The following is a 12,986-nucleotide window of genomic DNA, read 5'->3' on the forward strand; positions in this document are numbered from 1 at the left end:
CTCACAGTAAAATAAAACAAAAAATGACCTTTTAAAATTCTAAAACTTCCCGAAAATTTTTAGAAATTTTTACGTGAAATGTAATAAAATACTTACCGGGGAATCTGGTTTTAGGGTTTCTCCCACTCATAACAATAATATTAATAATTTTACTAATAATAATAAGAATAATAATAGCATTAATTTTTTAGTAAGAATAATATTATCAGTAATAATAATAATATTTATAATAATAATAACATTACTAATAATATTATTAATAATGATATTAATAATAATAATAACAATAATAAAAATAATAATAAGAATCATCATGATATAATCACTAACTAAATTGAGGTTACATATTCTCTCATCTATTGATGATCGTTCAAATCTTTTCTATTGCAAAATACTAATATTGACTTTAATAACAATAATATATAATAATAAAAGATAATAAAAATATATAATAATGAATAATAATAATAATGTAAATTTCTTATTTGAAGAAAGCAACAAAAAGATGTAACAAACAAAAAATTAAAAAGGAAGAAGGCACAGAGAAGCACCACTGCCCACTAACTCACTCCTTCACACTCTTCTTCCCCCTACTCAACAATCACTCACACTTCTCCGCCATCTCCAAAATCTTCTTCCAGAGCTTCTCTCGCGTCTAGCACACGCGAACAGTCAAAGCCCTACGCGCCGTCGCACGCCGTCGTCTCCCTCTGTCAGGATCCACCGCGCAACAACCTGACCGAAAGGTGTGTTTGGTCTCCTCCTCCTCTGGATCCTAATTTGACCTTTGGTAATTAATACTTTAATTTTACCTCAAATTTCTTGGTTAGCAGTGAAATGACCTGCACGTGCACCACACGTGACCACTCTTCGCATTATTCACCACCACTGCAAGCAAAACATCCACATGGCTTTCAACCTCTTCTTCTTCTCCAGATTCCGTCGTATACACACGCAGACGGCGTCGTTTTCAAAGCCGAAGCTCGACGACGACGTCGTTGCGGCACTGTGTAATTCCTTCAGAGAGCGACGCCACTGGGACTTCATAACTCGCCAGTTCCGTTCCCTTCACTTAAACGACGCATCGGTTCAACACCTTCTTCTGCAATTCAATTCCCCCTCCGACGCAAAACCCGCATTGGGCTTCTTCCATTGGGCCGCATCTCGGCCCAACTCCACCTTCCAGCCCACCACTCGCTCCTACACAATCACCATCAACCTCTTATTAAGAGCCAACTTACTCACCCACGCGCGCGCTCTTCTTCGCTCTCTCACCAAAACCAACACTCACTCAAACGCCGTTCCTGCACTCGTCGATTCTCTTCTCGACGTCGTCGTTTCACCCTCTCGCGCCCTCGCCGTCAACCTTCTCATCCAAACCTACGCCAAAGCCAGGCTAACGGACGTCGCGTTTCACGTTTGCCGTTACGCGGAGGAGCGCGGATTCTCCGCCACCATCGTCAGTTTCAACGCCTTGCTTCACGCGGCTCAGAGGTCTGAGAAATGTTTTCTCGTTTGGGAGGTTTACGAGTTCATGATTCGGAGAAGGATTTACCCTAATTCGACGAGTTTGCGAATTATGGTTGATGCGTTGTGCAAGGAAGGTGAGTTGCAGGAGATTGTCGATACGTTGGATCGAATTATGCGGAAGAGTACTTTCCGTTCTCCTTCTATGATCGTGAATTGTAGTTTGATGTTGAGGATTTTGGAGAGGGGACGCGTGGCGGAATCGGAGTGTGATGTCATGGTTTTGTTGAAGAGGCTGTTGCAGAAGAGTTTGCTTCACGACACCGTTGTGTGGTCTCTTGTTCTGCATACGAAGGTTGTGTTGGGGGATTTGGATTCCGCGTGGGGGGTGTATAGGGAGATGGTGGGGAGAGGGTTTGAGTCGAACGCGTTTGTTTACACGTCGTTTGTTGGAGCGTTTTGCAGAGATGGGAGAGTCGAGGAGGCTATTGGTTTGGTGCGTGAAATGGAGGGGAAGGGGCTGAGGCCGTACGGTGAGACGTTTGAGCACGTTATTGTTGCGGCGGATTCGGAAGAGAGTGTGCGGGTTTTTGATGAGATGGTGAGGGTTGGGTTTGTGCCTAGTTGTGTGGTGTTTAATAAGGTGGTGGAGAGGCTGTGTGAAAAGGGTGAAGTGCAGAAAGCGAATGGAATGTTGAGTGTGTTGATGGATAAAGGGTTTTTGCCGGATGATGTTACTTATTCTCTTTTGATGCAGGGTTATGCAGGAAAGGAGGAGGTTCAGGAGGTTTTGAAGTTGTATTATGAAATGGAGTACAAACGTATGAGTCCTGGGTTGTCAGTTTTCGTGACGGTTGTTCGGTGTTTGTGTCACTGTGGAAAGGTTGAAGATGCAGAGAGGTATTTGAGGGTGATGAGAGAACGGTTGGTGGCTGTGGATGTGAGTGTGTATGAGGAGTTGATTGATGGCTACATCAAAAAGGGGAATACTGCGAGGGCTCTTCACCTTCGTGAGGAAATGGCTTCTTTGGAGTTGTAATGTGGCAATGTTAGGGTCTTTGGACACGTTGAGTATGTGACAGAAGAAGCAATACTTAAAGCATGCTTTTGGACAACTTGATTGCCTACTGGGTCCGTATTTGGTTTTGCTGAAGGATCTGAGAATGCAATTGTTAATGTTTTAAAACGTTGCTCTGATAAGCAAGAAATTGAGCCCATAAACGGATATGGTTGCAAGGCGCACCTCTTGTGCAGTTCCATCCATTATTCTGGTGAAATAGTAGCTTGGAAGTCTCAAAATGGGGAAAACTGAAGCATTGTAGGTTTGTGAAGATGTAAGGCCATATGCAGGTCAAGCTTTGGGGTTTCTGATAGTGTAATTGATCGGAACATTCCTCCCAGTATATTGAGCAGACTCTCTGGTATTGCGATGTCCTCAAAAACCAATGTCATTCTTTGTTGTATTCATCATTTTGCTCAGCCATTCCCTGCATTTATGCCATGTTTTAAAAAAATGGGATACTTCTGTTAAGGTAAATGTGTAGGCTTTTGTTTCAACAGAACGACTGTTAATGTGGTTGATGCTTCATGTAATTTTGTTTGCTTATTCTAAGCATTTGAGAAGCTTGTGTTATTTCTTATAAAAACCTTTTTTTAGAATGCTTATTTGATGTTTGAAGCATTTGCCCAATATCATAATATTAATAAATAGAAGATTTTGTGATGTGTCATTTTAGTGTTGTGCTGTGATTGGATGGTGATGGTGCCTTTGAAGACCAAATTATCTTTCTGAATGGTTGATAATTTCATTGTTGCACTTCCTCGATTTCAGGTTGTTGATATATGTGTGTTATTGCGAAAACTCTCTGGGAATATTCTCTACACATTTGAAGGTCATTGAAGAAGCCAAAGTATGGCACACTGACTAATGTCGCACCCTATCACCGTAGAGGTCCACGAGGAAGATAAGTTAGATGATATAATTGCCCATAACCTTATCAATCACTCATCTATAAATATAAACTTAATCAAATGTTATTTTATTAAAAAATATATGCTTCTATTATAATTTACATAGTTAATCATTATATTTAAAATTAATTTCATTTCTATAACTTCAATTTTATAAATATGTAAATTTTTACTTTAAATATTTTGTTTTTGTTTTTCTTAAGATGAACCATTTGACCAAAAAGTTGCATCTCATTTTCATATATCTCATCTAGAATTATTTGGCGGCGTCATGAGATACGTGGATTTATTCATTTTGACAAGTATAGCTATGTCCAAAATGAAAAAGTATTTAATAATTTAACAAAGTATCGATAATTATCTTTTATAAAACTCAACATATTATAAATCAAAATTCCAAAATTCAAAATTGTGGATTATAAATGATTAGAAATTAAAAGCCTAAAGAAAAACAAATTAGAGATTCTTTAAAATATAACATAAAGGAAAATTAAAAGTATACCCTGATTTTTAAGTGTTATATATATACACACACAAATATAACTTTATTTTGGGAAAAATGGTTTTTAAAGAGCAGCCAATTTTGTTGACTTAATAGTCAAATTCATACGTAAAGGATAGATATTTTTAACATAATTAAATATATCTTTAAGAATACATATTGTTTAAGTTTCAATGAAAGTTATTTATTTTAACTCATAAAATTATAAAAATATATACTTCCAATTATTACTAATTGTAAGATAACATTATTTTCTAAAATATAAGATTAAAATTGAATAAAAATTTCCTTGGATAGGTAGGAAGAAAAATGAATAAAAATTAAGATCTTGTTAATAAATGCCTTTAGAATATTGGTTAAATAATTAAAAGGAATTAAAAAAAATGATAGCATAATAAAAAATTAAAAAAAGATACATTTTTACATGTCAAAACTATTTTTTTTCCTCTCTTAATTAGTGTTTCAATAGATTTTTTTAGTATTTGTAGGTTGACAAATGTTCTAATGATACTGGTTAAGAAAAATCAAAACCCCCAAAATTTCTTTATTCTTTCAAGAAGAAATATGCTTGCTCCCTTTAATGTATTGCCAACTTATCACTTTATGTTTATTATAAAAAGTTTTCTTTTTTTCTAAACACTATTAGTACCCTCTTGTCTAAATAATACATACTTAAATCTACAAAATATCACTCTTTTTATAAAATTATTGAATAATAAAAAAACAAATAATTTAATTACAAAAACACTGACTTACTGAATATTTAAAGTACCAAAAATGGACCAATTAAAAGTGGTAAACACCTACCTAAAGAGAAGTCATACTTTGATAGCAGCCTCATGCACGTGCCTTTTAATCCCACCAACTGACTAATTATATTAAATTTGGCACAAAAAAATTTTTAATATACCCTTTTACCTTTTTTAGCTTTTAGTTAAATTAAATATAAGAATAAAGTTAATATTTTAATTAGCTGTTAATATTTTTAAAATATTTTTTTTAACAAGTTTGAGCCTTACTTTTATGTTATATTAACATAATAAAACAGTTTTATGAAATTTGATTTTGAACTTATATTCCAATAATGAAGATAATGATGTGGCTATATAAACATGACAAAACTAAACAAAGCACACAACAACTAAACACTTGTGAAAATGAGTTCTAACTCCAAAGACAGTGAAGTTTCCTTAGAAGTAGAAAAGTTGGATGATTCATACCGTTCTGCTGTGTTGCTTTGTTTCAGCAATGTTCTTCCTGCAGTTCTAAACGCTGCCATAGACATGAATTTGTTTGATGTCATAGCAAAGGCAAAGAGTTCTTGTGATGATCATTCAAGTTTCTCTGCCTCTGAAATCGCCTCTTTGCTTCCAAATCAGCACCCTCAATTGGCTAATAGGCTTCAAAGAATGCTGCCATTGTTGGTCAGTTACTCTCTTCTGCATTGCTCCATTCGCACCAATGAAGATGGTAAGAAAGAAAGAGTTTATGCTCTCTCACCAGTTGGAGAATACTTTGCTTATGATGATGAAGGAATCTCTATGGCTCCACTCTCAACCTTACTTCATCGTGGATTTCATGACCTTTGGTAATTACTACTTTCATTTTACCTCAAATTTCTTGGTTTAGTTTTGATTTAATCTCTAAATTGATGAAAATCCAACAATTGAGTTGTGTTGTTTAAGGATTCGTTTTACATTAGAATTATTCTATGATCAATTTGATATTAAGATACAAAGTTCACATGCTAGTTTGTCATTAAGTGGTGCACCATGAAGTACTTATCTGTGTAACTAAGTTCTGCTATAAAAAATATGTGCATAAGATTTAAAGAAGAGTGTTGACCTAAAGGAAAACAATGAAACAAGAAGAAATGAGTAATTAAGTTAATCCTTTTCTGAGTGGTAGAAGTCATGGACTTTAATATGCTTCTTATGTCATTTGTGCTCTTATTAGGAAGGATGCAAAAGGTGCATTTATGGACCCAAATTGCAGTAATCATTTCGAAAGTGTCTATGGAATGCCATCATATCAATATATGGAGAAAGATACAGAGTTGAATGAAATGTTTTTCAAAGCAATGGCTCATGCTGGTCCAATAGAAGTGAAAAAGGTACTCAAAGTATACAAAGGATTTGAGGGGTTGTCAACTCTGGTTGATGTAGGAGGTGGAGTAGGGCAGACCTTGAAACTCATTCTCTCTGCATACCCTTCAATTAAAGGAGTTAACTTTGATTTGCCTCAGACAATTCAAGATGCACCTCCTCATCCAGGTACATATATGCTATTCTATTCTATGTGATATAGAGATTTATATAATTATAAATTACATATAAAGATTTATGTGCACAAGTATGTTTCAGTTTTTTTTAATAGAAAAATGTTTCACATGGTTTGTTTAAAATGATTTGTTCCTTATTTTTTATAATCATATTAAAAATTTATATAATAAGTTTGAAATTTTAGAGAATTAATGTATTTCTTTTTTTTTTAAATTGTGTTAGAACCGTGTTAGAATTGTCAGAAATTCAACATATATCTTTTGAATTGTACATTTCACCAATACGTGTTCTACGAATGTCGATGTCCGACAAGAACACACAATTTAAGAGGCGTGTCCGAGTCTCATAGATGCTAGTTTCTCTTTGTCTATATATAAAGAAATGATCAATTATCAATATTTTGAAGTTTGTTAAAGTTATCAGTTAGCAAATTAACACTCATTCTGCCTGAAGGTATAGAGCATGTGGCAGGAGATATGTTTGAAAGTGTTCCAAATGGAGATGCCATCTTAGTAAAGGTTGGTGCATTACATGAGAGTTTAATTTTGTACTTTTAAAAAGAAGTTCAGTATACTGCATATAATTTCTAATCACATTTTCTTCTTTGGTTTTGATCATTTCAGTCTATATGTCACAATTGGACAGATGAAGATTGTATAAAATTTTTAAGAAACTGTCACAAAGCTTTGCCACCACATGGAAAAGTGATTGTTATGGACTATATAATTCAAGAGGTTCCAAATTCAAGTGATGCATCTAAACATAGTAGTATTGTGGACAATCACATGCTTTTAGCACATGGAGGGAGGGAAAGAACTGAGATTGAATTTGAGAACTTGTGCAAGAACTCTGGTTTTTCCAAGTTTCATGTTGCATGTACTAGCATATCAGCTGTGGGAGTGATGGAGTTCTATAAATAGAGTTTTTCAGTAGTTTTCAAGCAAAAATAGAGTTTTGGAGTAGTAATCAACATATGCAAGCAATCTTGAATAATTTTTTTTTTGGAAAAGTGAATGTAGCAATTAATAAAGTGTCTTGTAATATTTGAGTGTTCAATATTGAATATACTACAAATATATGTTATTCATAAAATACATATAGCACCCGTTCAAAAGAGGCACATGATAAAACAATATTTTCCTGTCTTTTAACTTGTGAAAATTTACTAATTTTTAAGTAGTCCTAAGAATGTATGTTTTTTTTTTATATCATAATTTGATTTGAGATTTAAACACTAAATAGTGTCTGATCTGGTTTTGGACAACTTGCATGAAGAGACCATAGAAGAGGAAACATGTTGAGTTTTAAGCAAAAGATCTTTGACATACACATACTTGCTTTGAGTCATAACCAAAAACTTGTTTAACTCATACTGAATTTCTATGCCTAAAAAATAGTTTAGTATCACCAATTACTCAAGAGAAAAATTAGAGTTCAAACTATGAGAGATTTGTTGAACTAGAAAAGCAATTGTACTCGTAATGATAATATCAATAACATATACCAATATAAATAATTGTGGATCAAACGTTAACTCTTATATTAGAATTTGGTATGCAAGAGATAAAAGTCTTATATTAGAATTTGGTATGCAAGAGATAAAACGTAAGAAACTGAAATTGGTTATTATTATCATTCGTTACTTTCTGAGAACGAAAGAGAAACCAATTAATTATTTGTTTTGGTAATTGCGTATCACAATTACTAAACTATAGTTTATGCTGTTGTAGGCATTATGTACTTTAATTTCGTGCTGTTGTAGGTATAATGATGTTTTATATTTTCCCTCCTTGTTATATATATATATATATATATATATATATATATATATACTAGAAAATAATTAATTACATATCAATTTTAAAAAAACAAAGAATTATTAATTTTTATATTAATAAAATTAGATGTTATTTTAAAGATTAAAAAGAATTATTGGTATTTAAATTAGTTTTTATTTTTGATAAATAGTTTCTAAATTGGTATCTAATTAACTATATAAGTTTTAGCTACCAATTATTTAGATTTTAAAGTTATATCTAAAACCTTGATATCTAATTAGATGTCAGTTTAAAAATCATTTAGCAATAACAAAAACTAATTTAGATATAATAATATTTTTAGTCTCTAAAATAATATCTAATTTTGTTAATATAGTAATTAATTATTATTTTTTTCTAAAATTAGTTTACAAAAGTTTTTAGTCTTTAAAATGTCTCTAATTTAGTCACTATAACACCTAATTATTTTTTGTTTCTATTTCATGATTTTATTGTAGAGGAATTTTCTTCATTTCTAATTGAGTTAGCAAAAGCATAATATATATAATATATGTAATTTAGTTCAACCTTCATGTCAAAATAAAACATATGGAACTTGACTTTTCCTTATTTGGGAGAAAGTCCTAAACAAGAAGTTTCATTTTACAGCATACCTCAGCACTAGGCCAAACCACTGATTTCCTTATCAAGCCATTTTTTTTCCAAAGATTGCCATTTTTTTCCCAAAGATTTTTTTGACTTGTGAGACAATTTTAGACTAATTGAAAGGTTCTCCACCACAATAAGTTTGAAGGGAAATTAGAGATATTAATTTAATTTATATTTCACTCTAAAAAATTACAAAAGATACAATTTTACACGTCAGAGTAATTTTTTTTATTTTCCTCTCTTAATTAGTGTTAGAATTTGTTGGTTGATAATTGTTAATGCCACTGGTTAAAACGTCAGTATCCCCCAAATTTCTTTATTTTTTTTTGAAGAAATATGTTTGCTCCCTAATACTTTAATGCATTATGACTTATCATTTTATATTTATCATAAAAAAGTCTTTTTTTTAACCATTATTGACACACTCTGGTCTAAATAATACACATATTTAAATCTACATGATATCACTCTATTTATAAAATCATTGAAAATGTTTTTTTTATAAGTTATAGTCTTAATTTTATGTTATATTAATATATTTTAATAACATAGTCTTATCAAATTAGATGCAATGAGGAACCATGTTATGCCTATATAAACATGAGAAAAACTACACAAAGTACACAACAATTAAAGAGTAGTGAGAATGGGTTCAAACTCCAAAGAGATTGAAGTTCCCTTGGAAGTAGAAAAGGTTGATGATCCATACCTTTCTGCTTTGTTGCTTTGTTGCTTTGTTTTAGCAATGTTCTTCCTGCAGTTCTAAATGCTGCCATAGACATGAATCTGTTTGATGTGATAGCAAAGGCAAAGAGTTGTTGTGATGATGCAAGTTTTTCTGCATCTGAAATTGCCTCTTTGCTTCCAAATCAGCACCCCCAATTGGCTAATAGGCTTGAAAGAATGCTGCCATTGTTGGCCAGTTACTCTCTTTTTCATTGCTCCATTCGAACCAATGAAGATGGTAAGAGAGAAAGAGTTTATGCTCTCTCACCTGTTGGAGAATACTTTTCTTATGATCATGGTGAAGGAAACTCTGTGGCTCCACTCTCAACCTTATTTCATCGTGGATTTCATAACCTTTGGTAATTAATACTTTCATTTTACCTCTAATTTCTTGGTTTGGTTTTTATCTAATCTTTAAATTTACGAAAATCTAACAATTGAGTTCTATTGTTTAAGGATTCACTTCTCCATATGTTAAGATTTTTCATCAATTTTTTCTTATATATTGAATTGTAAAATCTGTAACACTCTCTTATGTATATAGTACAATCTGGAAGATAATAAAAGAGTGTTATGGACTATATAATCCGAAGTTATTATTGGATCTGGGAATACCTTCTGGATTCTATAATTCTTAATGGATTTTTTTATTGAAAAAAAATATATTATGGATTGTAGAATCGGAATGTATAAATAGAAAAACTAACATTTCACTTCTAAAAAATCATTATATAGAAACTAAAAATAATTAGTTACTACATTGACTAAATTAGACACTATTTTACAGACTAAAAAAATTATTGGTTTCTAAATTAGTTTCTATTATTGATAAATAGTTTCTAAATTGGTATCTAATTAGCTACCAATTATTTAGATTCTAACCTTGGTAGAAAAAACCTTGGTAGCTAATTACATACCAATTTAGATACTATTTATCAATAATAAAAACTAATTTAAAAACCAATAATTTTTTAGTATCTAATTTAGTTAATATAACAACTAATTATTTTTTTATCTCTAAAATTAGTTTTTGTTTAATAATTTTTTTATAGTGTTTCCAGATTGTAAAATCTAGAAGTATTTTATAAGAACAAAATAATCTTTTTGCCTAATCTATGGGATTGCTCGAAGAAATTATGGAGGTGCAAGAAGAAACAACCTAAATTACTCTATGATCAAATTGATATTAAGATACAAAGTTCACATGTTAGTTTGTGATTAAGTGATACATGAGGAAGTAAGTATCTATGTAAATAAGTTTTGCTTAAAAACATATGTATGGTATAAGATTGAAGGGGGAGTGTTGACCTAATCAGAAACAATGAAACAAGAAGAAAGGGGTAACTAAGTTAAAAGTTTTGTGAGTGGTAGAAGTCATGGACTTTTAATATGCTTTTATGTCATTTGTGCTCTTAATAGGAAGGATGCAAAAGGTGCATATATGGACCCGAATTGCAGTGACCATTTCGAAAGTGTCTATGGAATGCCCTCATATCAATATATGGAGAAAGATACAGAGTTGAATCAAATCTTTTTCAAAGCAATGGCTCATGCTAGTCCATTAGAACTGAAAAGGGCAATCAAAGTATATAAAGGATTCAAGGGGTTGTCAACATTGGTTGATGTAGGAGGTGGAATAGGACATACCCTCATACTCATCCTCTCTGAATACCCTTCAATTAAAGGACTTAATTTTGATTTGCCTCAGACAATTCAAGATGCACCTCCTCATCCAGGTACATTTATGCTACTTTCTATGAAGCTCAGACATGTTTTTTAAATTGTGTGTCCGTATTAAACACACGCATGGAACACTGATACGCGTATGACACTTTTACGACATCAATCGGTGAAGTGTCTAATTCAAAAAATATGTTTTGGGTCTCTGAAAATTCTAACATGGTTCCATTACAATTTTAAAAAGGATAAATACAGTGACTCTCTAAAAAATCAAACTTATTGTATAAGCTTTTATTATGATTATAGAAATAAGGGACAAATCCTTTTGAACCAACCAAGAAAAACATCTTTCTGCCACAAAGAAAAAAGCTCAGTCATACTTGTTCACATAAATCTTGAATACACATATCGAAGTATCTGTGTCTATGTCATGTCCAATGTTTGTGTCAGTCTGTGTTATACATAACTAGTTTCTCTTTTTCTATCTATAAAAAAATTATCAATTAGCAATATTTTGAAAGTTTGTCAGAATTATGAATTAGCAAATTAACACTCATTCTGTGTGAAGGTATAGAGCATGTGGGAGGAGATATGTTTGAAAGTGTTCCAAGTGGGGATGCCATTTTAGTAAAGGTTGGTGCATTACATGAGAGTTTAATTTTGTGCTTTTGAAAAGAAGTTCAATATACTGTATTAAATTTCTAATCACATTTTCTTTGGTTTTGGTCATTTTAGCTTGTATGTCACAATTGGGGAGATGAAGATTGTATAAATTTTTTAAGAAACTGTCACAAAGCTTTGCCAGCACATGGAAAAGTGATTGTTATGGAATATATAATTCCAGAGGTTCCAAATTCAAGTGATGCATCTAAACATACTACTATTGTGGACAATCACATGTTTTTAGCACATGGAGGGAGGGAAAGAACTCAGATTGAATTCGAGAAGTTGTGCAAGAGCTCTGGTTTTTCTAAGTTTCATGTTGCATGTAGCAGCATATCATCTATAGGAGTGATGGAGTTCTATAAGTAGGGCTTTTCAGTAGTTAACTTTTCATGAATAAAAAACATATATGTTGGAAAAGTTATTGTAACAATTAATAAAGTGGAAAATGTGTTGAATGTAACATGAAGAAAAACATTTTTTTTCCCTAGTATTTTCAATAAATTTAAGTTGCTGCTGTTTACTTACCTATGGTTGAGGTTTTATTGTTGTTGGTGTTGCTAAAACATGCAGTTTTTGCTTGCATGGTATGAAATCTATTGCTGAATTGATTATAATTGTGAACATATATTTGGTTAATGTATAGAATTGAGATCCTAATCATAAATTGTATTGTAATTCTAATTGTAAATGTTAATTAAGTGAGATCAAATATCAGTGTTTGTATTATATATATACACACAAAATATTTATTATATTTACAACGCAAACAGTTCTTATTTACATAGCACAAACACTAGATACTGATACGACATTACAAATACAGATCTATATATTATATAATTATGAATTATATAAATTGACAATAAAAATTTATATGTACAAGTATGTTTCAATTTTATTTTGAAGCAGAAGAAAGGATTCGTTCTATATCTTTATAATCATAATAAAAATATATGTTTGAGTTTTTAAAAAATTAATGTATTTTTTATTTTTAAAATTGTATTAGAACCATGATAAAATTGTCAGAAATTCAACAAATATTTTTTGAATTGCATATTTCACCGATATGTGTCCTACAAATGTTGTATGAGTGTCAATACCGATATATATGTATCTGACACAAACACATCATTTAAGAGGAGTGTCTGAATCTCATATATTATTTATTATTGATATCTAGCACTAGCGGTGAAGTAATAGTAGAATATAGAACTTTAGCCAACACTGAAAAATCCTCTAACTCTGGTCATTATCATTGGAACTCCA

At 31.6% G+C, this 12,986-nt stretch overlaps 3 protein-coding genes across 5 annotated transcripts; all 3 read left to right on the forward strand.

The window, feature by feature from the left end:
* Window positions 1-605: 605 nt before the first annotated feature.
* LOC137806012 (Pentatricopeptide repeat (PPR) superfamily protein) lies at window positions 606-4,207 on the forward strand. 3 transcript variants are annotated; one of them, XR_016519398.1, is made up of 3 exons: window positions 606-746; window positions 834-2,999; window positions 3,299-4,207. XR_016519398.1 is itself a non-coding variant. In XM_090299993.1 (2 exons), exon 2 carries the CDS (start codon window positions 908-910, stop codon window positions 2,504-2,506), a length of 1,599 nt encoding a protein of 532 aa, XP_090156119.1. In that variant the 5' UTR covers window positions 606-746; window positions 834-907; the 3' UTR covers window positions 2,507-3,194. The 3 variants fall into 3 exon arrangements, 1 of the variants encoding a protein (XP_090156119.1); XR_016519399.1 differs by having other exon boundaries at window positions 834-2,888; XM_090299993.1 differs by lacking the exon at window positions 3,299-4,207 and having other exon boundaries at window positions 834-3,194.
* Window positions 4,208-4,354: 147 nt separating this feature from the next.
* Window positions 4,355-7,336, forward strand: LOC137808802 (isoliquiritigenin 2'-O-methyltransferase). The gene is made up of 4 exons (XM_090299994.1): window positions 4,355-5,528; window positions 5,897-6,213; window positions 6,676-6,740; window positions 6,846-7,336. Exons 1-4 carry the CDS (start codon window positions 5,098-5,100, stop codon window positions 7,140-7,142), a joined length of 1,110 nt encoding a protein of 369 aa, XP_090156120.1. The 5' UTR covers window positions 4,355-5,097; the 3' UTR covers window positions 7,143-7,336.
* Window positions 7,337-9,269: 1,933 nt separating this feature from the next.
* Window positions 9,270-12,180, forward strand: LOC137808801 (isoliquiritigenin 2'-O-methyltransferase). Its single transcript, XM_090299507.1, has 4 exons — window positions 9,270-9,733; window positions 10,794-11,110; window positions 11,623-11,687; window positions 11,790-12,180. Exons 1-4 carry the CDS (start codon window positions 9,429-9,431, stop codon window positions 12,084-12,086), a joined length of 984 nt encoding a protein of 327 aa, XP_090155633.1. The 5' UTR covers window positions 9,270-9,428; the 3' UTR covers window positions 12,087-12,180.
* The last annotated feature ends 806 nt before the right edge of the window (window positions 12,181-12,986 follow it).

Source organism: Phaseolus vulgaris, chromosome 3 (assembly GCF_051622355.1).
Source record: "Phaseolus vulgaris cultivar YP4 chromosome 3, ASM5162235v1, whole genome shotgun sequence".
Lineage (NCBI taxonomy): Eukaryota > Viridiplantae > Streptophyta > Magnoliopsida > Fabales > Fabaceae > Phaseolus > Phaseolus vulgaris.